This window comes from Callorhinus ursinus, unplaced genomic scaffold (assembly GCF_003265705.2).
Source record: "Callorhinus ursinus isolate GAN/ISIS: 27379988/994484 unplaced genomic scaffold, GSC_fseal_2.0 scaffold12, whole genome shotgun sequence".
In the NCBI taxonomy this organism is placed as follows: domain Eukaryota; kingdom Metazoa; phylum Chordata; class Mammalia; order Carnivora; family Otariidae; genus Callorhinus; species Callorhinus ursinus.
In genome coordinates, this window is record NW_027397074.1 from 50076059 (window position 1) to 50100787 (window position 24729).

Sequence of the window (24729 nt, forward strand, 5' to 3'; positions counted from 1 at the left end):
ATTTATGTAGAGAGTTCCTAATCTCCTGTTCACTACAGACTGAAATTCTAGGCAGTCTAATAGATGAATCAGGTCCTTTCTGTCTTATCTGGTAGTCCCTAGATTCCCTTTTTTGAGGGGTCCTGTTTTGGAGTAATTATAAATTGGTCCAACATTGTATTTTCAGTGTCCCCCACCTCGGCCCAGCTAGTGTCATCACTAAACACAAGACTGATTTATGATTTCAGGAATTGTTGCTTTATTTTCTGTTCAGTGATTGGTAAAGCTATTAAAATTAAAAACTGACTTGGAACTTGAATTTTAAAATGGTATTTTTACCCTTTTGAATATTGATTGCCATTTAAAAAAATCAGTGTCTTTTAATGAGTTTTATATAGATTTTTTTCCCCTTAGAAATATATGTATGTGTATATATTATAAATATTTGTCATTTGCCCTGTAGTCATTTTATTTTGTTGTAGGCTTTGAGGTTAAATAAATAGTCTTTTCCCTCTAATGTGGGTTTATCTTCTAGAAATTCTATAAAGGACTTTCCATTGTTTAAAACTAAATTTCTTGGAAAAGACCTGAAATAAAACTAAATGGACAGAGGAAAAATTTCAACCAGAATGTAATCTACATGTGAACTAAATGTTTTCTGCTGTTGACATTTTGTAAGCTTCTGAAATTTGTATTCTAATTTAAAAGGGTAGAAGGGTTTTATTGGGGCTTTTATAAAGGTTTTACCTTTTTCCCCCTAAAGTTTAATTTTTAAACTGATTTAAATGTTCTTCAGCCTTGTTGTTTTATATTTAAGAAGTTGACTTTACCCATTTCCTTCTCATGGTTGTTTTTTAGTGTCTTTTTCTTTAAAAGTTGAGATAATAAATATTCACCAAATGCTGTTTTACATTTTAAGTGTAAAACCTTGTTAACTTAGATTTTGATTTTAATATTTTATATTAAGTGATCTTAAGATGTATTCAGATTTTAGATTAACTGAATTCTTCTCTGTTACTGGTTTAATGAGGTGGTATTGGTGCTAACTTAAATTTGTCATGAGTATAATCTGGAAAATGAACTATAAAAATTTACAAATCTGAGACTGACCAGGCCATGGCTTTTATATTTAATGTTGTATGTAATGACTGATGAAAAAAAGCAAAACTTAAATTTTTTCAAAGTTGGTTATGTTCTTTCACTTAGCACTTATGAAATAAGGGTGCTGTTTATAGATAATACAGTGTTATTCCAGCAACAATCTCTTTTCTGTAGTGTTCCCTATTCTCTGAATGCCAATATCACATTTCAAAGGATTCAGGATAAGGAGAATTAGAATAGGAGGTAGGTGTCTTCTCCGTACCTGCCTTCCTACTCCATATCCCTATCTTTCTGCCAGTCAGCATCACTACCACTAAGAGGTATAGTGTTATTTATTATTTGTTAGTAAAAAGGAATACCTCTTTAGTCTCTGGGTCCCTGACCTCCCAGCTACTTACATATATGTATATACTCCACACACAATATGTTTATTTAACTGTAGTACTCTAAAAGAACTCTTAACAAGGGCTTTCTCTTTATTTTATATTAATAAAATTCATAATGAAACTAGATCTTTATTCCAATTGTTTTTAAGGTTTGTAAGTTAAGGAATACCAATTTAAAATGATATTTCTATGAAAAATATTCCTATCATCTTCATTTATTTTTGTGGAATATTAATTTTTAGCCTATAATATATTCTAGATGTGAAGAATTTCTTTGGTTTTCATTTAGAGTTATTCAAGAACATAAGGAAAATCACAGCACCTTACTTTTTTGGTCAGCAAATATTTGGGTACCTCAGGTGTTGAACTGTAATAGGTGTTGGAGATACAGATATGAGACAAAGCCTTGCTCTTAAGGATCTTCTAGTGAGAAGATGGGGAAAACAGATACACGATATATGACAAATTAAGTGTTGTGACCTCTTAGAAGATGCCTAGTGTTAGGTTGGAGAAATAATCCCAGAGGAAATGAGAATTATAAGCCCAGTCCTAAAGGACAAATAGGAATTAGGCAAGCCAAGTAGAAGGGGGATGGGAATGGAGTGTGTTTTAGGTAGAGGCAGTAGCCCATGACCAGTGGTCAAAGTATGGTGCTTTCAAGGAGTCATGAGAAGTTCAAAAAGGCTGACACATTACAAGTAGGAGATGGCAAAAGATGGTAAGGGATGCTAAGAGATGAAGACAACCAGAAAGGCTATGTTTTCACAGGCCTTGTAGGCCACACTAGCCAAGGAATCTGGCCTTTGGTAAGGTTTTCAGTCAGGGAAATGACTCATTCAGATTTGGATTTTAGAAAGACCTTTCTGATTGTAGTGTGTATGGTTTGGAGGGAAACTGGGTGCATTCTAATAATTGTACTAAAAAGATCTTAGTGGCCTGAACCGAAGTAATAGATTTATTTGTTCAACAGGTTTTGGGAAATCTTTGGAAGTGAGAATCAGGAGGGAGGAACCCTCAGTTTCAGCCTTGAGTAGTTGGGTGGATTGTAGTACCATTCTCAAAAATAGCACAGAAGAGGAGGGAAAATTTGGGGGTTCAGATGAGCTTTTGATTTTGAGGAGTTAAAATTGGATGTCTAAGTAGTATTTCTACTGGGTGAACACAAGTCTGCAACCTAAGAATGAGATTTGGGCAGGATGTGAAGATTTGAGACTCCTAGAGGATGATAGAAGTCACTATGGTCAATGCTAAGACTACAAAATGCAGAGTAAAGAGAGAATGTAGTGTAGAGTACTCTGAGGAAGGTAACTCTTAAGGGACCGACTTAGAGAGAGATGATCCTAATAACTACCCTAAGGTAACAGCTTATGAGAGAGTAATGTCAAGTGCTGCATAATGGGTAAATATAAAAAGTAATGGTAAATACCACAATATCTATGAGTTACTGTGCTAATTATATTAGGAGCATGGCAGTATATGGTGACCTTCTTGAAAGTATAACAACAAAGTGAAGGCAGCATCCAGATTATAATGGGTAAGAGGGATAGTGAAGGAGATTCTCTTTTGAGCCTTTTATCTGAGACATAAAGTTGACATCAAGACTGGAATGTGGGTTTCAAAAGAGGACTATCATTTTTTATTTAAAAACAAAACAGATTTCCCAAATTTTGAGTAGTAAGTACAGAGGCTATTCTAGGAAAGCCTATTAGGAGCTTTTCTGGTTTTTCTAATTCCTCTTTAGGGCCAAAACCCTATGACCAGGGTGTTCGGGGAGGAGTCAGCCTTCTTAGCCACTCCAATGCTTATTGAGGTCCTGTTCTACCTAACTGTTGCTGGCCCAATACATCTTCAGAGAGTGGTTCTGATAAGTAAGTAGTCCCAGTGTATTTAATTGAGCACTGGGGATGTGAATGATCTATTCCCCCAAATTGATCATTCAGTCATATTAAATATTGTGTATTTCAGACTTAAACCATTGGATATTGAGTTTATGAAGCGTTTGCATGAAAAAGTGAATATCATTCCACTTATTGCCAAAGCAGACACACTCACTCCAGAGGAGTGCCAACAGTTTAAAAAACAGGTGAGAAAAGGAACTTGAGTTCTTGGGTTTCTTATACCACTCATGTAATTTGCAGTTTTTTTATTTTCAGTTTAATGTGTTACAATGTATTTCTCTTGCTACTTTACTGTATGGTCATTTATACTTTATTAAAAATAACTCTTGAAAATCATCTGCCTTAGTTTTCTCCTCAGAGCTCTTATCTACTATCAATAGTGCCCTTATCCTTTGTCAGTTTAAATGATTTTTTTAGATGTTACTGTTAACAGCCGCCTCCATCAGTCCTCTCCACACCCTTTAGAATTATTGTTATTTTTAAAGATTTTATTTGTTTATTTGCTAGAGGGAGAGAGAGAGTGACAGTATAAGCAGGGGGAGTGGCAGGCAGAGGGAGAAGCAGGCTCCCTGCCGAGCAAGGAGCCCGATGTGGGACTCGATCCCAGGAGCCTGGGATCATGACCTAAGCTGAAAGCAGACGCTTGGCCGACTGAGCCACCCAGGCGTCCCTAGAATTATATATTTTTAAATATTTTATTTATTTGAGAGAGAGAGAGAGCGTGCACACGTGGGTGGGGGTGGGGGGAGGGTCAGAGGGACAAGCAGACTCCCCGCTGAGCAGGGAGCGCGACAAGGGGCTTCATCCTAGGACCCTGGGATCGTGACCTGAGCCAAAGGCAGATGCCTAACCAACTGAGCCACCCAGGTGTCCCTAGAATTATTTTTATAGACTGAATTCCCAGGAAGAGGATTACTTTTTGGAAGGGTATGATTATTTTATAGTTCTTTTTTTTCCCCCATGTTGTCATGGTGCTTTCCCACTAAAACAGATTTTTTAATAATATTTTTTCAATGCCTTGCTAACATTGTCATTTTATTTTTAAAACTTTTTTTGGAATTAAGTGGCACTTAATTATTTCTTTGACTTTTAATTTCCCAGGAAGGCTGAACACTTTTTAAAGCAGGGGTTACTTTTTCCTCATTGTGTTTGGTTTGTTATATATAACATTTTTTGAAATGTAGTTTGAATTTCTGGAGCTATGCTTCTATACCAGTAGTCTATTTTTTATTTTATGCCAGTTATAGTTTTTAAACTGCAGCTACTTTGTTTAAGTCGACTCCACTCACAGCATGGAGCCCTGTGTGTAGGACTTGAACTCAGGATCCTGAGATCAAGCCTGAGCCGAGATCAAGAGTCCAATGCTTAACCAACTGAGCCACCCAGGCGCCCCACACTATAGCTACCTTGTATAATACTTAAAAATAGATCTTAGAGTTAGTTATCTCTTACTGTCTTTATAAGTCCCCTTTGTAACAAGATACTTTGTTTTTTCCACCTTTTTCAATATGAATTTTAGAATACCTTGAAACCTACTACAAAAACAAAAATCTGGGGGCACCTGGGTGGCTCAGTTGGTTAAGCAGTTAACTCTTGATTACGGCTCAGGTCATGATCCTGGCGTCCTGGGATCAAGCCCCACATCAGGCTCTGCACTTGGCAAGGAGTCTACTTGAGGATTCTCTCCCTCTCCCTCTGCCCCTTCCCCTGCTTGCTCATGCTCTCTCTCTCTCAAACAAATAAATCTTAAAAAAAAAAAACAAACCCCAAATCTGTTGAGATTTGCTTTGAGATTATGCTAAATCTTATATTTTGGGAATGTTCTAGTTCATCATTTTTACTGTATTTGTATTTCTACTAGGAGTATATATATATTTATTTTACATTTATTCACTCCTATTTTTATTTTGTAATGTACTTTTTCTAAGTTCAAATACTAATTGTTTCCCAAATCCAGTTATTTCAGATAATGAGAAGGGAGAGGATTTTTTCCTAAGTACTGCTGTGCATAATCTTTAAGAACCAAACAAAAATATGTTTTCTTTTGTCTTTTTATAAAATACAACCAAAACCTATACCAACATAACTTCTCTTCTGTCTTGGTTTGTGTGTATCTTGATATGGAATTGTACTAAGAACTTAGGGATAAAAAAGATGAGTAAACAATAAAGTCTACTTCCAAATTTGTCACTTTGTAGTAGTTGTACAGTTTTTTTTTTTAATATTCTTTAAAAGTGGTTTTTAACTACAAGGTGCCTATCAAAATCATCTGGAGAACTTTTTTAGAATGAGCTATTGGGGGGTACCTGGGTGGTTCGGTTGGTTGAGTGCCCAACTCTTAATTTTGACTCAGGCCATGATCTCAGGGTCGTAGGATGGAGCCTACTTAGGATTTCCACACACAACCCCTCCCCACTTGCTCTCTCTAAAAAAAAAAGAGAGAGAAAGAAAATGAGTTTTGGACTGTATCCTTACCAGTTGGTTTTATAGATTAAGGTAGGGCTTTGGCATTTTTAATATACAACCTCTAAGAACCACTGCTATTAGAGCAAGCCACTAGTGTTTCTTTTTTTTTCTCCTAGTCATATAAATGACACTTGATCATTTATTCTCATGTTTTTCTCGATATAGATACGATCATTTATTCTCATGTTTTTCTCGATACAGATACATACCCCAATTGTAAAAGCTGTGTGGTCCTGTTTTTCTCTGTGGCAGTTTTACCTCTACCTACTTTGTTTAGGGCCCCTTTATGAGGCTGAATGAAACTGAATTCAGAACTATCTGAAAATCTAGAATATATCAGAAACAAACAATTTTGAAATTCTGAAAGGGGAGACTGTGTATTCATTTGTAAGACACTGCCATCACCCCTACAGTGATGGTTGGCTGAAATACCCAGATAGGCAAGGACTTAGTTCTGGGTATACTGGCCATTGGTTTATTGTGAGTTTGAATAGGGTGGGTAGTTGAACATTATTTGGGTGTCTATGTTCTGTTTAGAATTTGGAGTGATTTGGAATTAATTTGAAGTAGGTAATTTCTGATGTTACTAATAAGTAGCCTCACCCCCCCCCCCCGCACTTTCCTTCCTAACTCCTTAGCTTCTTAATTTCCAGGGTGTGTTTTTTCTCTGTGTACTTGCCTGATCTTATATCTGTTGCTCCTTGATTTGTGTGTACACAAATGTACATGCAAGGATATTTTCTGATCAGCATGCAGATTTTTCTCCTGGAGCCAGTGCTGTACTTAGTTTCGCTTACCTTTACCAAATTTTAGTAAAAGTTTAGGTGAGTTGAAGCTGTGTTGATTCAGCTGAATAAAACAGTTTGAGGGTTCTATCTAGAGAAAGAAGGTCAGTCAAATTGTAAATGATGTAAAACCATTATAGTAGAAATCAACTAGAGAAAGCCCTTTCTGGAATCTTAAATCATTTTTAGAACTCTTTTGGTATTATAACCATATAACTTTAATACTTCTGAAGTAATCAGATTTTGGGAATAGTATTTATATATCAACTTCATAGTTAAAAAAGATCAGCATAGTTCTTTGCTTTAGATTACAGTTTTGCATCACTGAAATATAGTAAAGGAATTGGAACTGAGGAATCAGGAATTTAAGAAGAGTATAATACAAATAAAGCTAATCTACTAATTATGTGTGGTGTACTTTTGCTAACTTCCTCTTTCATTTTAGATAATGAAAGAAATCCAAGAACATAAAATTAAAATATATGAATTTCCAGAGACAGATGATGAAGAAGAAAATAAGCTTGTTAAAAAGATAAAGGTAGGTTTATTCCCATATATACACTAAAATGTTTTAGGGCCTTAAAACCCACTGAAATATCCGCTGAAAAGATAAAAAGTATCAGTTGTTTTAAGTAGTTGGCTTACAAAATGAATGGGGAGATTATTCACTGTTGAATTCAACTTTGCAATTAACTTTGTTGAGTGGCTGTTATATGTAATAAGACATTGTGTAGAATAGAGAGATGAATAGCATAATCTCTGTTGTATAATCTCTGTCTTCGATTTTCAGTTAACTGGTTTTATATTACGTAATTTTCCTCCTTAAAAAACAGGTAATGAGAAGGGAGAGGATTTATTCCTAAGTACTGCTATGCATAGTCTTTGTTTAAGAGCCAGATGAAAATGTTTTCTTTTGTCTTTTTATAAAAAAAAACCCAAAACCTATACCAACATAATTTTCTGATTTTTAATTTATAGTTATTCCTAAGTACCCTGAACCTTAAAATGATGTATTAGTTAATGGCATTATCTAAGCAAATAATTGTCTTGGAATAATGAAATACATATACCTGACCAATGAAAAATTTCTGCAGTTTTATAAAATAGTCATATATTTTATATATTCTTAAATATTTCTGGAAGCTACAAGAATTTTGAAAGATTGTAGTGTGAGTTAGTCTGGATGAATACAGATCCAGTCCCCCAGAGCTGGAGTTCCACAGATTGAGTTAGCACATGTAATATTCCCTGCTTCCAGGGCTTTTTGGGGTTAGTTTGTGATCAGATAGGCAGGCTAGTCACAAACCTCATTTTTTCCCTCTAATTGCCAATTTGTTTTTTACCCTTTTTAAATTTTTCAGTATGGGACTGTTTCATTTGGAGATTATTTTTTTTAACAGGTACTTTGATGAGTGAAGTATATATGCCTTAGTATTCTAAAATTTTCAGAGAAAATATAATTTTATTCAGTTTACATTGATGAGAATACCATGTAATGACAGTTTTAATAATAAATAGTAATTGTGAATGGCCTATAAAAGTAAATACAGTAACTGTCAAAGTAATTTCTTTTTTTGGTAATGTGTTGAGTAATGTAAACTTCTTTATTCTTGAATTTGTGAAGACTACAGAGATATATTTGAACAAGAATACTTTGTTTTATAGGACCGTTTACCTCTCGCTGTGGTAGGTAGTAATACTATCATTGAAGTTAATGGCAAAAGGGTCAGAGGAAGGCAGTATCCTTGGGGTGTTGCTGAAGGTAAGGTTTTCTTCAATGAATGGCTTTCTATAAGATCTCACAAATGTGATCAAAAATTAGTATTTCACATTGATATATTCTAGATTTTCAGATAGTTCTGAATTCAGTTTCATTTAGCCTCATATGCTCATAAGTACATTCCAGTTTTTCAGACCTTGTGTTCTGCCAAGTCAGGCAAGTAAGTCTGGTTAATTTTGTATACTTTCCAAGTTACTTGCAGTATCCTCCATCCCATCATTAAACCTACTCCTGTTTTCTTCTTTGAAAACATACTTACAGTGCAAGAATTCTTTAGCTGGGACCCAAAGGTTGCTGCCAAGGGATCTAATAAATCTTCTAAAGTTGAAAATAAATCTAAAGTTGAAAATAATTTCGGAGAAAAGGACTCTCACTTTTATCTGAGTCTCAGATGGGTCTGGGACCCTCAGGAATGATTGAGAACAACTTTCATTTTAAGCTGAATTAAAACATTCATAATATCCTTTCCTTGGGATAAAAGTCATCTTTTCTTGGCATCACATCTTTAGAGTAAAAAAAAAAATTTCACTGTTAAGAGATACTGTACTAATTTTTTAAGGAGTTTCAAATACCAGTAAAATCTTAGTTTATAGCACAAACCTCAGAAGTCTTCTTGGCAATAGACATGTTTCCCCAAATTTGTGTTTATTGTATTGGGTTTGACCTAATATTTAATCTTCTGTGTTATGGTAACTTGGAATCAAGATTGAATCATGATTGTTTTATCTACTTGTTGTTATTAGTTTGAAAAATTCTGTAATTTTTGGAAGATTTTTCCAAGTTATTGTCCTTATCAGCAGTTTTCCCTATCAGTGAGAGACTGTACTCGTTCCCAGCTCTCTGTCATCCCCTGGTAACCTTCAGTTGCTGAGCTGAGGCTTTAGAACTTTTACATTCCTTGGAAATATGTGATGAAATTGCTTTGTTTCTCTAGTTTTAGTACCCCCTCCCCCAAACCAGAATGTTCTTATTAGTGATTCATTTTTTAAAAATAACCTTAAAGTTCTTGACTCGTGTTTTTATTTTGGGCACCTTAAGGAGGCTTTTCTGAAGTGATTCCCTCTCACCCCAACACTAAGCTTTTAAAATATATTTTATTAGGGAATAAATATAGTGTCTTACAAATGAATACACAGTCTCCCCTTTCAGAATTTCAAAATTGTTTGTTTCTGGAGAGCTCATTTATTAGGTTTATATATTTTATCATTGAGGATTATACTAAAATAAATAACACTAGAGTACACTTGTTTGGCATGCCCTTAAAGTAAGTACTGTGTTAGTGTTTAAACTGTAATGAAAAGTTTTGATCTAATGAAAAGTAGTGAAAAGTCAATGAAATTTTGCATATTCTCTCATTGTTACCCCCCCCAAATATTCCGTGAAATTTCCTTTGAAAAGACTTGGTTTAGTAGAAATAATGTATGTGTGTGTGTTTTTTTTTTTAAATAGTTGAAAATGGTGAACATTGTGATTTTACAATTCTAAGAAATATGTTGATAAGGTAAGTTTGAGCAATGATGAAAATAAGTGTTTTTCTTTCTCAGAATAAAGTTAGATTTATTTAGTTTTTGACTTCTATAAATATAGCTAATTTAAATGGATATTTTCATTCTAGCACTAAGTAAGCACTGCTTGGAGACAACTTGGATTTTTTTGCGAAGGTTTTAAACTTGTTAGCAAAAATACAAAATAAGCTGTGTTGCTAGACATGTATGGGAAAATGAGTCTCTTTATTGTTAATAGTAAACGAGATAAGGAAAGGAAGAGGCTTTTGCTCTTGTGAAAAACTTGGGAAAACTGTGGAAGGGAAGGCTAGGTTTTGAGTCAAAAGCTAGACTTTGAATGTTAAAAGGTACACAGCCTGGCAGCTGGTGAGTGGGGCATTTTTGGTACTGGAACACAGTGAACAAAACTGATCTTCGTCGTAGGTGAGAAAACATTACTCCTAAATTGTACCTTGTGCAGCTGATGAAAGAGAAGGAAAGCCTGTGAGAGTAGGATGTTGAGCTAATCCTGATTAGAGGACTGGGACTTGAATTAAAAAAGAAACAGCAAAGAGGAAGCCAGAGACATTACTGGGCAAGAAACAGAAAGGGCATCAAAGTGAACTTCAGTGTTTCCATGTTGAGATAAATTCCTTCCTCTTGCCACCTCATAACCCTTTCCCCACTTCTCTCCTCCCTCATCTTGCTTTCTTCTCCAGGCCCTTACCACATACTTCCTTCAACCTCCGGTTTCCCAATACACAGGAGTATCTTTATCTACGTAGAAGTATTAACATGCATATTGATGATAATTGGAAGTTATGGAACAATAAGGTTATTCTTACGAGTGAGGGGGGAAATTTAAGTGAGTCAGACTGCTACCTCAAGAAGTACACTAAATATCAGAGTAAATTTTGAAATCAAAGAGATTGCCATGTTATTAGTCTTTCTTAAAGAAGCTTACAACCAGGTGTTTTTGGTAGGAAGGAGATGATAGGGTTGATTCAGCAGTTGGGGTTGCCAGGCCTCACACCGTGAGAGAACAGATGCATATGAGAGGGGAGTCATTTGTCTCAGCTTTGAGAATATAGCATTTCAGTTTCTCTTATGAACTGTTCCCTTTCTCTTCCATTCTTAAGATGTGACTTCAAAAGAACCAATAATTGCTTACAACAGTATATATGTAGGGAATGTTTTATAAATATTGTCAGTGCATTCTCTCTGATTTTAATCTTTTCCTCAATTTTTTTTTTAAAGATTTTATTTATTCATTTGAGACACACAGAATACAGAGAGAGAGAGCATGAGCAGGGGGAGAGACAGAGGGAGAGGGAGAAGCAGGCTCCCACTGAGCCAGGAGCCCGATGTGGGGCTCCATCCCAGGACCCTGGGATCATGACCTGAGCTGAAGGCAGATGCTTAACCATCTGAGCTACCCAGGCGCCCCTCTTTTCCTCAATTTTAAATCCCCTATGCAGCTTGCCCAGTGCTTGACACAGTGGTATTCTATAACTTCGTCTTGTGTACTTTTTAAATATGCAATCAATAACTGCCTGCACAGCTAAAATACTATAGAAGGGAAGGCTAGTTACTGAGCTAAAAGCTAGACTTTGAACATTTGAAGGTGCATAGCCTGGCAGCTCACTAGTATAAAAGGATAACAGAACAAACGGACCATTCCTGATTAAGGGCCTATTTTTTTTTTTTAAGATTTTTTTAAAATTTATTTGACAGGGCACAAGTAGGCAGAGTGGCAGGCAGAAGGAGAGGGAGAAGCAGGCTCCCCACTGAGCAGAGAGCCTGATGTGGGGCTCCATCCCAGGACCCTGGGATCATGACTTGAGCTGAAGGTAGATGCTTAACCGACTGAGCCACCCAGGTGCCGCTTAAGGGCCTATTATGTGCTATCTGTATCAAGAGTACGAGAAGTGATGGCAAAAGTGTTTCTTATAAAGGGGAGCTTACAGTAAAATTGAAGAGGTTGTATGGTGTTATCCATAACATATACTGGTACCAAAAAATGAATGACAACCAAGGAGAAAATTGTAATGGGTCAGAGTGACTTGATTTCAAGGCTGGAAAGAGAGCTTTCAAAGCAGTGGGACTCTTAAGTTTCAAGAGTCAGTGACAAATTAGCATGAGCTATTCAATCTCAGCCAGTGGATATGCTAGGAATAAGGAGCTGCCTGACTTGACTGAAGTGGAAAGGGATGATGATGGCCATGGGGAAGATAAATTCATCAAGGAATAGAGCATAAAGGAACATGAGACTTGGGGAAAACCCAGAGTTAAAGTACTCCTTAGGAGGAGTAAACTATCAGAGAACTGTATGAAAATGTCCGTTAGTAGGAGATAAGTTAGAGTAATTGAAAATCACATTGTGTTCACAAAGGGAAAGTAATAGTAAATGTTTTCTGGATATCAGGAAGAGTAAAAACACAGTACACCTCGGGGCGCCTGGGTGGCTTGGTCTGGTAAGTGTCCGACTCGATCTCAGATCAGGTCTTGATCTTAGGGTCATGAATTCAAGCCCCGTATTGGGCTCCACATTGGGCGTGGAGCCTACTTTATAAACAAAAAACAAAACAGTACACCTTCTTGTTTGTTTCCTGGAAAGGAGGTGGAGGATCGCAGAGGCAGGCATGGATGATGTGAGAAAAGGGAGAATCAGACAATACAGAGTACTGCCCCTCCAGTTGTGTCCTTTCCCTGATTTGGTAAAGGATATCATTGAGCCGTTCAGTGTCTTTAGCTTCTAGAGTCATCAAGGAGTGAGGAAATTCGTCTCATGTATTGTATGGTTTATTTCATATATGTATTGATTTTATATACGATAGAAATACTGTGAGCAAAATTCATTTAACCAAAATACCACATTCACTGAACAGTTTGAAGAAACAGAAGTTTATTCTAAATTATTTTCCTCAGTTTGAATCCAACTTGATATGTGATCTAAAGTGTTCATATGTATTACTTTAGTAAAAACTCAAATAATAATAAAGACAACCAGTTTCTTTTTGGTTTTATGAGTTTCAGCAAGAGCTAATCTCCTTTCTCTAATAAAAGAAAATATATACTATGTACTATGAATACTCTTCTGAGGAAATGCCATCCTTTAGTAACTGCTTTGAGAAGATTTATAACTCTTAAACTCTCATTTGGAACTTAAATATCCACTGGTTTCAAGTTTAGTATGTTTTATCTTGCTCTGCCTTGAGCATAAATGAAAACAGAGGAATGCTCTTCCTTAAGAATAGTCTTTTGCTTTAGAAATTTTTGTTTTGGTAAAATTTTAAATTTACATCAAAGCTTTCTTCATAGAAGCAAATTGTTGATACGATATTTATTCATGACAGAACACACATGCAGGACTTGAAAGATGTCACTAATAATGTACACTATGAGAACTACCGAAGCAGAAAACTGGCAGCTGTGACTTATAATGGAGTTGATAATAACAAGAATAAAGGGCAGCTAACCAAGTAAGTATGCCTTGTTTCCTCCAGAAAAGGTATCATTTATGTAGTAAATAATCATATTGTTTCATTTTCATCAAATTCTTCTTGGCTACTCAATAGAAAATTGGGATATATTCTTTATGCACAATAGCAGAAATTTATTATTGTTAAGCTTTGTTTTAGCAGTTTTATATTTTACTGTTTGTCACAGGAAGTGTTTATTACCTTGTTCCTTAAGTGAAAGAGCCGTGCATTCTCTTCTGGTCATTTTCCATCGTGTTTGTAGTCCATACACAACTCACTTAATAGATCCCCAATTAGAAATCAAATGGCTCCTTTTGCAAATACATTTTTAAAAGTTTTTATTTTAATTCCAGTTAGTTAGCCTACAGTGTTATATTCATGTCAGGTGTACAATATAGTGATTCAGCAATTCCATACATCACCCGGTGCTTATCACAACAAGTGCCCTCCTTAATCCCCATCACCAATTTCACCCGTCCCCCGACTCACCTCCCCTCTGGTGACCATCAGTTTGTTCTCTGTAGTTAAAGAGTTTGTTTCTTGGTTTGTCTCCCTCAGTCTCTCTCTTTCTCCTTTTCCCTTTGCTCATTTGTTTCTTAAATTCCACATATGAGTGACGTCAGGTGGTATTTGTCTTTCTCTGACTGACTTATTTTGCTTAGCATTATACTCTCTAGCTCCATCTCTATTATTGCAAATGGCCAAATTTCATTCTTTTTTATGGCTGAATAATATACTCCTGTATCTTTTGTATCCGTTCATCTGTGGGTGGACACTTGGGCTGCTTCCATATCTTGGCTGTTGTAAATAATGCTGCTATAAATGTAAGGGTGCATGAAACTGAATACATTCTTTTAAAGGAAGAGGACAGTTACGACCAAGATCTCTTAACCCATTTTACTTTTAAGATAAACATTCTGTACTCTCTTTAAGGAGACTAAATACAGAGCTTCTACCTTTTATTATGTCTGTTTTGAATAAACCATTTTAGTAGCAGAGTTTTCACTAACATTGTATAGAAACAAGGGAAAGGACCAAACAAAAGGAATATTTAGGTGAGCGTAGTCTTGGTTACCTTCTCCAGCCCTATTCTGTATTTCCAGGGAGTAAATTAGCCTGAGTTTGGATTTCTTCTCTTGGTTGGTAAAGTAGTGTGAGTGACTGACAAGTGTGTAGCTTGTGTGTAGCTTATATACTGCTAAGCTAGTATATATCTCAAGCTGTGGTGGTTTATGATGGGGTAGGAAAATGAGATGTGTGAGGAGGGCTGTGAGTTAGCTGGTATAATTCTTGGTAGCAGTACCTGTGCCCCATTTTTCCTTTATTTGGGACTGTTGAAGATCATAAGTATTTTACAAACCATTTTAACAATGTGTGTACATTTGTAGCCAGATGTTATCTACTATTAGAGGATAATCCTGAAGGATCATCTGTACAAATAATGAAAAAGGCAAGTTTTTTTTTTTTTAAGATTTTATTTATTTATTTGAGAGATAGAGACACAGAGAGAGAGGGAACACAAGCAGGGGGAGTGGGAGAGGGAGAAGCAGGCCTCCCGCGGAGCAGGGAGCCTGATGCGGGGCTCGATCCCAGGACTCTGGGATCATGACCTGAGCCAGAGGCAGACGCTTAACGACTGAGCCACCCAGGTGCCCCTGAAAAAGGCAAGTTTTGCAAAGTAGCAGTATAGTACTGTGTTTTATAGTGGTCAGCATTCCTTATAATGGAAAAGAAGAGTGTTCCTTTTTTCTTTTTTAGTTATGTCTCTACAGTGGCCCTAAATTCCAGAAGAAAGCAAAGCATTAACAGTCACTGGCAGCTCTCTTTTAAAACTGATCTCAGATCTAATTCTATGTTTATTTCCTTCTATGTTTTTCTAATGATGTTGGAGTCATAGACCCTTTGAATTAGATTTCTTCTTATATTGTTACTTAACTTTGAACTTCTCCGTATGCTGTTAACATGCTTGTATTTGAGGAACTTTACTGATCAATTCCTAGGTTTTCTGGTTTCAGTGGTCTGCTGAGAGTGACCGTTAAAAAGGTAAATTTCTAGGTTTAATCATTGGTGAGAGATTCTGATTCAGTAGATATGGAATGGACCTGAGGGTTTGTATTTTTAATAAGCACCTTCTGTGGTTTTGACACAGGGTCCTTATTCAATGTCTGCTTTGCAAAACACTGACTTTTAGGAATTTATTACTGCTGTTTTAAAAATTGATTTGGTTAATATTTCAACAATGTGTTTATATTTAATGTACAAGATTCTATTTGAGGTAAGGTTCAGTGCATGAGAAAAAGACTTTTATCTATTTCTTTTTAAAAGCAAAATCTGTATCGGGCAACTTTAGCGCAAAAACATAAGGATCCATCATAGTAAATATTGTTCATAATTTCCTAATCCATTTTAAATGTATTTCACTAGCTTATGGACTTTTTAACTGTTTAAAAGAAAAACATGAGTAGTTAAAGCCACCGATAATTTTATATGTGAAAAGGAAATGTACTGTCAGTACCTATTATTCATTAAATATATGCAGTTAATGTTTGATTTTTTTTTCTTTTACACATTTTTTCATGTCCTACAAATAAAGAATTGTTTCCACATTTCAAATATAAGGCTTTTAAAATAGTGCTATTGTGATATTTCTGCTGTTGGATTTCAGGTAAGACAATTCAGAGAAAAATAGTAAACCTTAGAGTGTTGTTAAAAATTCTTTTGCATAAATAGAATTCCAGTGTGGATTACTTGAGTTAAACTATATAACCCAGGCAAAAACATAAAAAGTAGAACACTGCTGGAAATCTGTTTCTTAATGAGATGAATCATGTCCAGACTTTTATCTATGAAAATGATAAAAATGTTTGTACTGCTAAAAAGCAAATTGCCCCAGGAGTTAGTATATTATTTTATATTAATAGTAAGTAGAAAAGTATCTTTAAAGATTGAAGCAAATGGAGAATGGCATGATTAGAATAGATATTGGTATAATTTATTACATTAGGTTTTTACTACTTTATTGAATAATATACTGAATCTGAAAGAAGTCACTTGGAAGTTTTATCCATTGGTTATATGTTATATTATCTTGAAAATGTTAGGAATTTCAGAAAGCATTTCAGCTGAATTTTTTGTTGTTGTTTAAATCAGTATCAACAACTTATGGTGCTTTAGCTGATGTTAAATTGCTATAAGCTAAGGATTCATCCCTGAGTAACAGAAAAGAATGGCGATTATCTAAAAATGTGATACAAGCATATGTGACTTTAGGCTTCTTAGTGATGTTCTAGTTGTATTGCTCTCAAGGGACTCTTCCCTCCATAGCAATGTATCCTTTGATGATATTGACAGGGAGATGTTGAGGTTGTGGGGGCTTGGAATGGAAGAGGCATAGTCATTAAACAAAAATTGCCACTTCTCCAACCACCTCCCTCTACTATGACTCTGAACTCAGCATCCCCGCATGGACCCAAGTATTGCATTTCTAACACCTAACATCACAGTTAGCCCTTAATGGAAGCATGTCTAATACTGGGAGATACAGATACATAATCTGTGAGATTATGTTATAGTACTTTGATTAATCACTGAAAGAGATTGCCCTTCTGTCACCTGGAGGTTTTCAGACTTCCAGATACACCTGGCACAGTGTACCTCAAGTAAGGGCTCGTTAAGAGGGAGTAGGTCTTTCTTATGTAAAGTGAGAAATGGGCTATCTATAACTTGGAAATTTTCAGGCAGATCACTTTAGGCAAGACTGTGTGTGTAAGTTGAGGATCTGCAAATTGATTCTCTTAAAACTATACAGGCTCAAGTAACTCTTGGAAGACTTGATATAAATAGTTTGAAGACCACTGAACTGGACAATCTCTTTGGTTCTTAAAAAAAGAAAGGTGGTCATTTTATCACTTTATCACTTTATCACTTTGCATGGTCTCTAAGTAGCATCTGCAGGCAATTTGAGGAAGAAATAAAATTGATAATAAGGTTATTTATTTACTGATTGCTAATGGACCTATTTTTTTCATTGCCCTCATACAGTATTTATACATACACAAATCTATTAAAAATGTACAGTTATATTAGCCTTTGTATGGCAGTGTTTACTCCAGAAAGTGCTAATCACAATTTAGTTTTAGAATATAAGCTATTTTTTAAGCATTAGGTAGTAAACAAGGTTAATGAATTTTTTTTTTTAAGATTTTATTTATTTATTAGATTGAGAGAACTAGTGGGAGGAGGTGAAGAGGGAGAAGCAGACTTCCTGCAGAGCAGGGAGCCTGATGCAGGACTCGATCCCAGGACGCTGGGATCATGACCTGAGCTGAAGGCAGACACTTAAACAACTGAGCCACCCAGGCACCCAATTAATGAATGTTACATTTAATTATCTGATGCAGTTTTGGATGGACTGTAGAATATACTGAATAGTAGTTAAAAATATTTGGTTTTGTATCTCAGATATTTGTATATCTGAAAATGTGCCTTTCTGTTAGGTTAGTTAGTAGTCTTAGAATGATTGTATTTTGGAAAGACCCTAAAACAAGATTTAGACATCACATTGTACATCTTAAATGTATACAGTATTATATGTCAGTTATATCTCAGTAAAGCTGGGAAGAAACCAAGGTTTAGATTAGGTGGTTAAAATTTGAAAAGGAGCTGAGCTTATCTCATCAAATACTAATTTGCTTCAAGGCCAAAGTCTGGGAAAGTGGGCACTATTCCTAGCAGCTATTCAGGTATTGCCTGTATCTGGCAAAGAGAATACCAAGTCACCAATTTAAATACTTCTTAAATCCTTAGGGAGTGTGTATCTTGTTCACCCCTGACTGGAGAGTGTGGAGGATGGTAGGCAATTGAAAGTAACAGAAAGGGAGGTCAAGTTCCAGATCAAAGAAGATTAAGCAAGGGGTTGTAAAGGAAAAGGAAGAAGAATTAGCAATATCCAAATGGTAGATCTCTTAAAGGAAGGTGATGCCCAGTAAGGGGAAGGTTAACTTACTTTACTTATTTATTTATTATTATTATTATTAAAGATTTTATTTATTTATTTAACAGAGAGAGACAGCAAGAGAGGGAACACAAGCAGGGGGAGTAGGAGAGGGAGAAGCAGGCTCCTGGCTGAGCAGGGAGCCCGATGTGGGGCTTGATCCCAGGACACCAGGATCATGACCTGAGTCAAAGGCAGATGCTTAACAACAAGCCACCCAGGCGCCCAAACCTGCTTTTTCAAGTTCTTCCTTGGTCATCTTTTGTATGTTTTACTTAAAATCACATTTGATTGGTGACTCTTTTATGAATTGTTGTCTATCATTGGCACCAGTTATGATAGTTGGTATCTTGTTCCAAGTTGGGCATACCCTGTTACCTCTTTCCCATATGTTATTTTTCTGTTTTGAATAGCTTTCTCCATCTGTAAGCTTGGGAAAACTTTATGGATAACAAATTCCTAGAAATGACTAAAAACACAGGTTTCCAAAAGCTGATTCTCAAAACTCTTTTGGTACATAAAAATTTTCATTGAACGAGAAATAAAGACAATTTTCTGAAATCTTCGAAATTTTTTTAAAAAAATTACATTTATTCAGTTTTATCTTTTACTCTTTGTTAAAATGTCCTTTCGTGAAAATATAATGACAATGAGTATTGTTTTATATTTGGCTATGATGCTGTTACTTGGCAAAATGAAATGTTGGTATTGTTTCCTGAAATTTTGGAAATTTTTATTGCTCTTTGAAATCTATCTAAATGAAATTCCTTTGAAAATTTTTGTATGAAAGTTGCTACACGTCTGTGTACATAGTGGCCTACTGACCAGTGGAGCAAAAGTATGTGAATGTATTTGTTTAATGTGTTCTTCAGGAAATGGTAATTTAAATGAAATGTGGTTGTCTTCTGTTATACTGAAAATATGGGTTGTGTCACACAGCCACAGTTAGAACCTTACTAGGTCAGCCTTGTGTGGTCCTTGCTGTGATTTTGCTGTTTGTCACATGAAAGGGTGAGTCATCTGGTGGCTTTCAGGAACTATAACCCTTTAAAGAGATCCCTAGAAGGAGTTACGTTAAATCTTTGTGGATTTAGCGTATATGCAGGTTATGTTATACCTTTTCGTTTCTTTTTATTCTTTCACCAGGCCTTTTTGTTTCTTTGGCTGAGTTGCTTTAAATTTCTCTGAGAAGTTTGTGTATAAGCTTTAGCGTATCTATGTGTGTAAAGAAGAGTTTCCATTAAAAAGCAGTTAGGCTATAATTAAATGCTTTTTCCAGCCATCTAGTAAAAAGGTTTTATTTGGAAAAAAAATGTTCAGTGTGATGAAAAAATGACCCTTCTTCCTGCATTTTCTACATTGTAAGCATAATTTTGTATTACAGTTTTTTAAATATCACTTTAATAAAGATGACTAGCAATGAGGTGCTAATTTAAAAATTAAAGAGATTTGAAAGATCATTTTTACTGGTGAGAGGCTTCAGAAAATCCATTTATGAGCATTTTTTTTTAAACACCGAAATATCATTTCATTTGGTCAGGAGTCCAGTATTTTGACAAGACTGAGAAACTTAAAAGTATCTCAATATGAAATACTGCAAAATTTTTTTTTGAAAGTACACATACTTATTAAATAGGTCTAGAAATTTGATCAGGCTGTCAGAAGATAATTGCACAGTGTGTTCATTTTCATAATTTGGTATTTACTAACAGAATTTTTGGAAAGAAATTAACTAGCTTTAACAAATTTTGCCATAAACTTATGTTTTAGGGCACATACCTTAATTACTTAATTGTGAAATCTCTGAATTTGCCTTTAATTGTTGCTTTTATTGTGGTTTACTGTAAGTGTTCAAGTCTATTTTTTCTTTTAGATATGACACAGTTGAAGGCATGTAAGTGGTTATTTGTTTTTCCAAAGACTTAAGCAGTTTTAGGATGTAGAGATTTTTAATATTTAAAATTTGAATTTAAAAGCAAATTTCAAAACATAGCCTGTTGGTCTGGAGTCTTCTGTTTTCCCCCTCGAGTTATTTAAATAAAAATCGAGATGACAGTGTTTACTTTTGGTTAGTTGGTAGCCTTTTCATGTGCAAATTATATGATAAATTCTTTAAATTTACGTGAATTGCCTTCTTCCTCCCAAGGATAAAATTAAATGAGCATTTTATAGATAGGTTATTATAATAAGTAAGAATATATATTAAATTTTAAAATTACTCTGAGTCTCTATTTAATATATTAACAGTTGCAAGCTGTGTTTTCAAATTGCAACAATATTGTTGGATAATCTCTCTTGCTTAAACATACGTATTCAGTTAACACTGTCAACTAAAAAAATAGTTATTAGATTATTTCTGTTCTAGAATCTAAGACATGTTGGGGGGTGGGAGAAGTGAGGTTTATAGACCCTTTCAAAATCTAACAAAAGCTTTGGACCTTCTCACCAGAAAAATGCTTACATGGACACACAAATTTGGTATGTCATTTCAGGGGATTCATTGGCACCCTGCCCAGGAGATCAGAAGCCCCTTTATTAAAAACACCTGCCGTAAAGATGATGTTATCAAGAAGGGCCCTAACTTTTAATGAAATAATGATATTTATATATATATATATTTTTTAAGATTTTATTTATTTGAGAGAGAGAATGAGGGGGAGAGAGCACATGAGAGGGGGCAGGGGCAGAGGGAGAAGCAGACTCCCCGCTGAGCAGGGAGCCTGAAGCGGAACTCGATCCCAGGACTCCAGGATCATGACCTGAACTGAAGGCAGTCGCTTAACCAACTGAGCCGCCCAGGCGCCCATGATATTTATGTTTAAAAGCTTATTTTAGTTGACCTCACTTTTTGAATGCAGGTTTTTGTTCTAAGTTAATGTTTGGTTTAGTTTCATTTTCAGAACTTCTGATTAATTGCTTAATTGTTAAAATATACTGCAGGTTTGTAAGTTTACTTTTGGTGAAGAAATATCCTTTAGTTAACATTTTATTCGAATTTACACTAATTGCAAAAACAGATCTTGATCACAGCAATACTTTATGTCTTCGTCCTCCCTTTTTGCTAAGAAAAATCAGTAGCCAGTGTTCTGTCCTGTTGCTCTTATTTAATATATTCCATCTGGCTCTCTAGTCCTCCTCCTTGACAGGGAAGAAGAGTGCTGTAAAAATACTCAGCCACAATTTAAAAAAAAAAAAACAAAAAACTCAGCCTCATAAGGAGAGAAGTCTACCATAATCAAAGTGTGTCACATCAGGATTAAAGTGACTAACCCTAGAAGTTATAGGTGAAATCCAAGACCTGATTTTGTTTTTGTTTGTAAGCCATGATTTAATTTCTTAAAGTGCATTACTGAGATAAAATTCACCAGTTTAAAATGTGCAAATCAGTGGTCAAAGCCTGCTGATATGGAGGCAAAATAAACATGTTTTATCAACAAAGTCAGAAGAGGACACGTCTCTTTTAAGTTGTCTTGTGTACTGAATAGTTTTCAAAGATGGAAATGGTAATTTAAATGAAATGTGGTTGTCTTCTGTTACACTCAAAATATGGATTGTGTAACATTTACACTAATTGCAAAGGTTTGTCAGTCACGAAGCAAAGGTTTCTTTCCTCCCTGGGAGTGTAGTGAGTTACTGGTACTTTGGCATTCATTGTGTCTCTTTAAGTATACTAGCCTTAAGATAAAGCTTGTTTGCAGTATTTTTCAAGATGAAAATTTTGATCAGAATTGTTCAGAGATTTGAGCCTGTGGACTTTAGTGTCAGTAGAGTGAAATACTTCCATTTAACTACGCTTGTGTCTGTTTTCTGGCATTTCAAAAATAATTATCAGGCTATTTATTTGCTTCTGATTCTCTCATGTATCATCTGTGTATGTGTTTTATCATCAAACATCTTTTTAAAATAAGACAAAAAATTAAGACAGTTAAATATTTGAGTTAGGTGGAGTGTATTTCATGAGTAGTGAAATTACCGTAAGTGGCCTAGAAATATTCTGCAAACCTAAATGAAAAACTTCCTAGGGATTCACTGGTAGTCATTTCGAACATGGTAATTCAGTTACTAAAATAAGTTTGAATTAATGTTAATTAACTTATAATTGTGATGTCAGTAGTTGTCATAGAAGAGATTATAACACTTGGAAATTTGTAGAGCTAAAAGTATTCTACATATATTAACTTCATTAGGTCTGTTCCTTTTTTTGCATTGAAATTTTGTTTAAAATACAAAATTAAATTTCTTCTCATTTTCCATTCTGTGAGTATAATTTGGGAATGTTTCCTTTCCATTTTCCTCCTACAGTTTATTTTATGTCATCTTTAGATTTGATATGCACTAGGTTAAGAGAAACATCCTCCTAACAGTTTTGTTTTTTATATCTATTTTCATAGTAATTATTCGTTAGAGATTGAGGTTTAAATATAAAAATTTATGGAAGGAAATTCTATTATAAATATTTATGAATTGTAAAGCTTCTAAAGAATTTTTAATGCATTTATACATAAAACTTTAAATCTGTGTTCTTTGTCATTGAAGATGGTGTCAGAAGAATTGAAAAATTATTTTCAAACATATTTTCAAAAAACAATTTAGTGATTGGATTCAGCTTATCATTTGTTTTCATCACTGTTTCAAAGTTTTGTCTTGAATGCATATTTAGACTTTTGATGTTTATCCTTAATGTTCACAACAGGAGCCCTCTTGCACAAATGGAAGAAGAAAGAAGGGAGCATGTAGCTAAGATGAAGAAGATGGAGATGGAGATGGAGCAGGTGTTTGAGATGAAGGTCAAAGAAAAAGTTCAAAAACTGAAGGATTCAGAAGCTGAGGTAGTCAACCTAACATTTTCACATCCTAAAGACACATCATTTCTTTTTAAAATAATAATATCTCTAATAGTATAGATAATAAAACCTTTCTACACATATTTTTTCAAATTTAATATAATGCCCTAATGTAATAAAATGGAGAAATAAAAGGAAGCACTTTGTTTATAATATATACCTCAATATGTAAGTGTTTGGCCATACATGTACTTGGGAGGAAGATATAATAGAATACTTATATAATGAATTACCAGTTTTAATGAGCAAACTGTGAGAAATGAAATTATAAGGTATTTCATATATTCAAGGTAAGAAGAGTAAAGATAAAGAGTTTTGGGTGGACGTAAGAATAAAAACTAGTATTAGAATAATAATAATAAACCAGAGTTATTTGCATATGAATGAGAGAACAAAAGAAAGAACTTTAACTGAACTAAGGGCTTGCCAGGATAAATTACAGACAGCCAAAGGGAAGAAAACAGAAGGAATGTGATTTTGTTGTAAATGAGTTGGGCATATTTGCAATAATAGTGTCAGAGTAATTGCCAGTGTTAGCAAATTGGTAAAGTAGTGACAGAGCATCCCAGCAAGCTTATCTACTACCGTGGATGTTGAGGCATACATTTAGTTTCTATAAATCAAAAAGACCTAGAAGACATTTCCTTACATTTCCTTCAAGAAGTGAAAGATGGAGGAAAAAAACATTAACATGAGATTCAAGTAATAGTTGGTTTGATTGATATTAATATGAAATATTTTTAAAATGACCTTTTATGTTAAAATTCAGTGAGACCCCTGTGTTTATATGTGGCTCCACTAATATTTGTATCTAAATATATTAAAAGGGGATTCACGGGATGCCTGGTTGGCTCAGTCGTTAAGCCTCTGCCTTTGGCTCAGGTCATGATCCCAGGGTCCTGGGATCGAGCCCTGCATCAGGCTCCCCACTTGGTGGGAAGCCTGCTCCTCCCTATCCCACTCCCCCGGCTTGTGTTCCCTCTCTCTCTCTCTCTCTCTCTCTCTCTCTCTGTCAAATAAATAAAATCTTTAATAAAAGGGGATTCAGATCTATTTTGTTTACATTCTTATGGTTGATCTCATTGCTTTTGTAATTACTGCATAAAATACTGAAACCCTCTTTGACTAAACAATCAAAAGTATTTTAATCCACTAAATAGAATGCATGGAATAAGTGTAAAATAATGAGTAATTTCGAGGAAATGTTTATATTCCACATTAGATTACTCTTAAATTACTAGGCTTTACATGTGATCTCTTACTTTAAAAAAACAAACCACTTTGACCATTGTTACATTTGTCATAAACTTAATGCAGCAAAGATATGGAATAGTTCCTTCCATTTTGAGACTGCAAAGCGCTGCAGGAATAGCATCCCTAGCATCTGTCATTAACAAGATGACATTTTGGAGATTAAGTTTAGTCTTTTTATTTATCAGCCTTTTATTAACTGTGTCCATTTGAGTTTCTACCTTTTCACTAGTGAATAATCTGGAAAATCTATAACAGAGGGGAATAAAAACAAGAATAA

General features: G+C 34.9%; 1 protein-coding gene across 2 annotated transcripts in view; it reads left to right on the forward strand.

Annotated features, from left to right (window-relative positions):
• The window catches only part of SEPTIN7 (septin 7), a 110380-nt gene that overhangs the window by 80545 nt on the left and 5106 nt on the right, over positions 1 to 24729 (forward strand). For both annotated transcript variants that reach the window (XM_073899068.1, XM_073899069.1), the window contains exons 6-11: positions 3432 to 3549; positions 7061 to 7153; positions 8281 to 8377; positions 9845 to 9896; positions 13236 to 13361; positions 23048 to 23183. In XM_073899068.1, coding sequence (XP_073755169.1) covers positions 3432 to 3549; positions 7061 to 7153; positions 8281 to 8377; positions 9845 to 9896; positions 13236 to 13361; positions 23048 to 23183 — 622 coding nt within the window. The remainder of the gene's footprint in view (positions 1 to 3431; positions 3550 to 7060; positions 7154 to 8280; positions 8378 to 9844; positions 9897 to 13235; positions 13362 to 23047; positions 23184 to 24729) is intronic.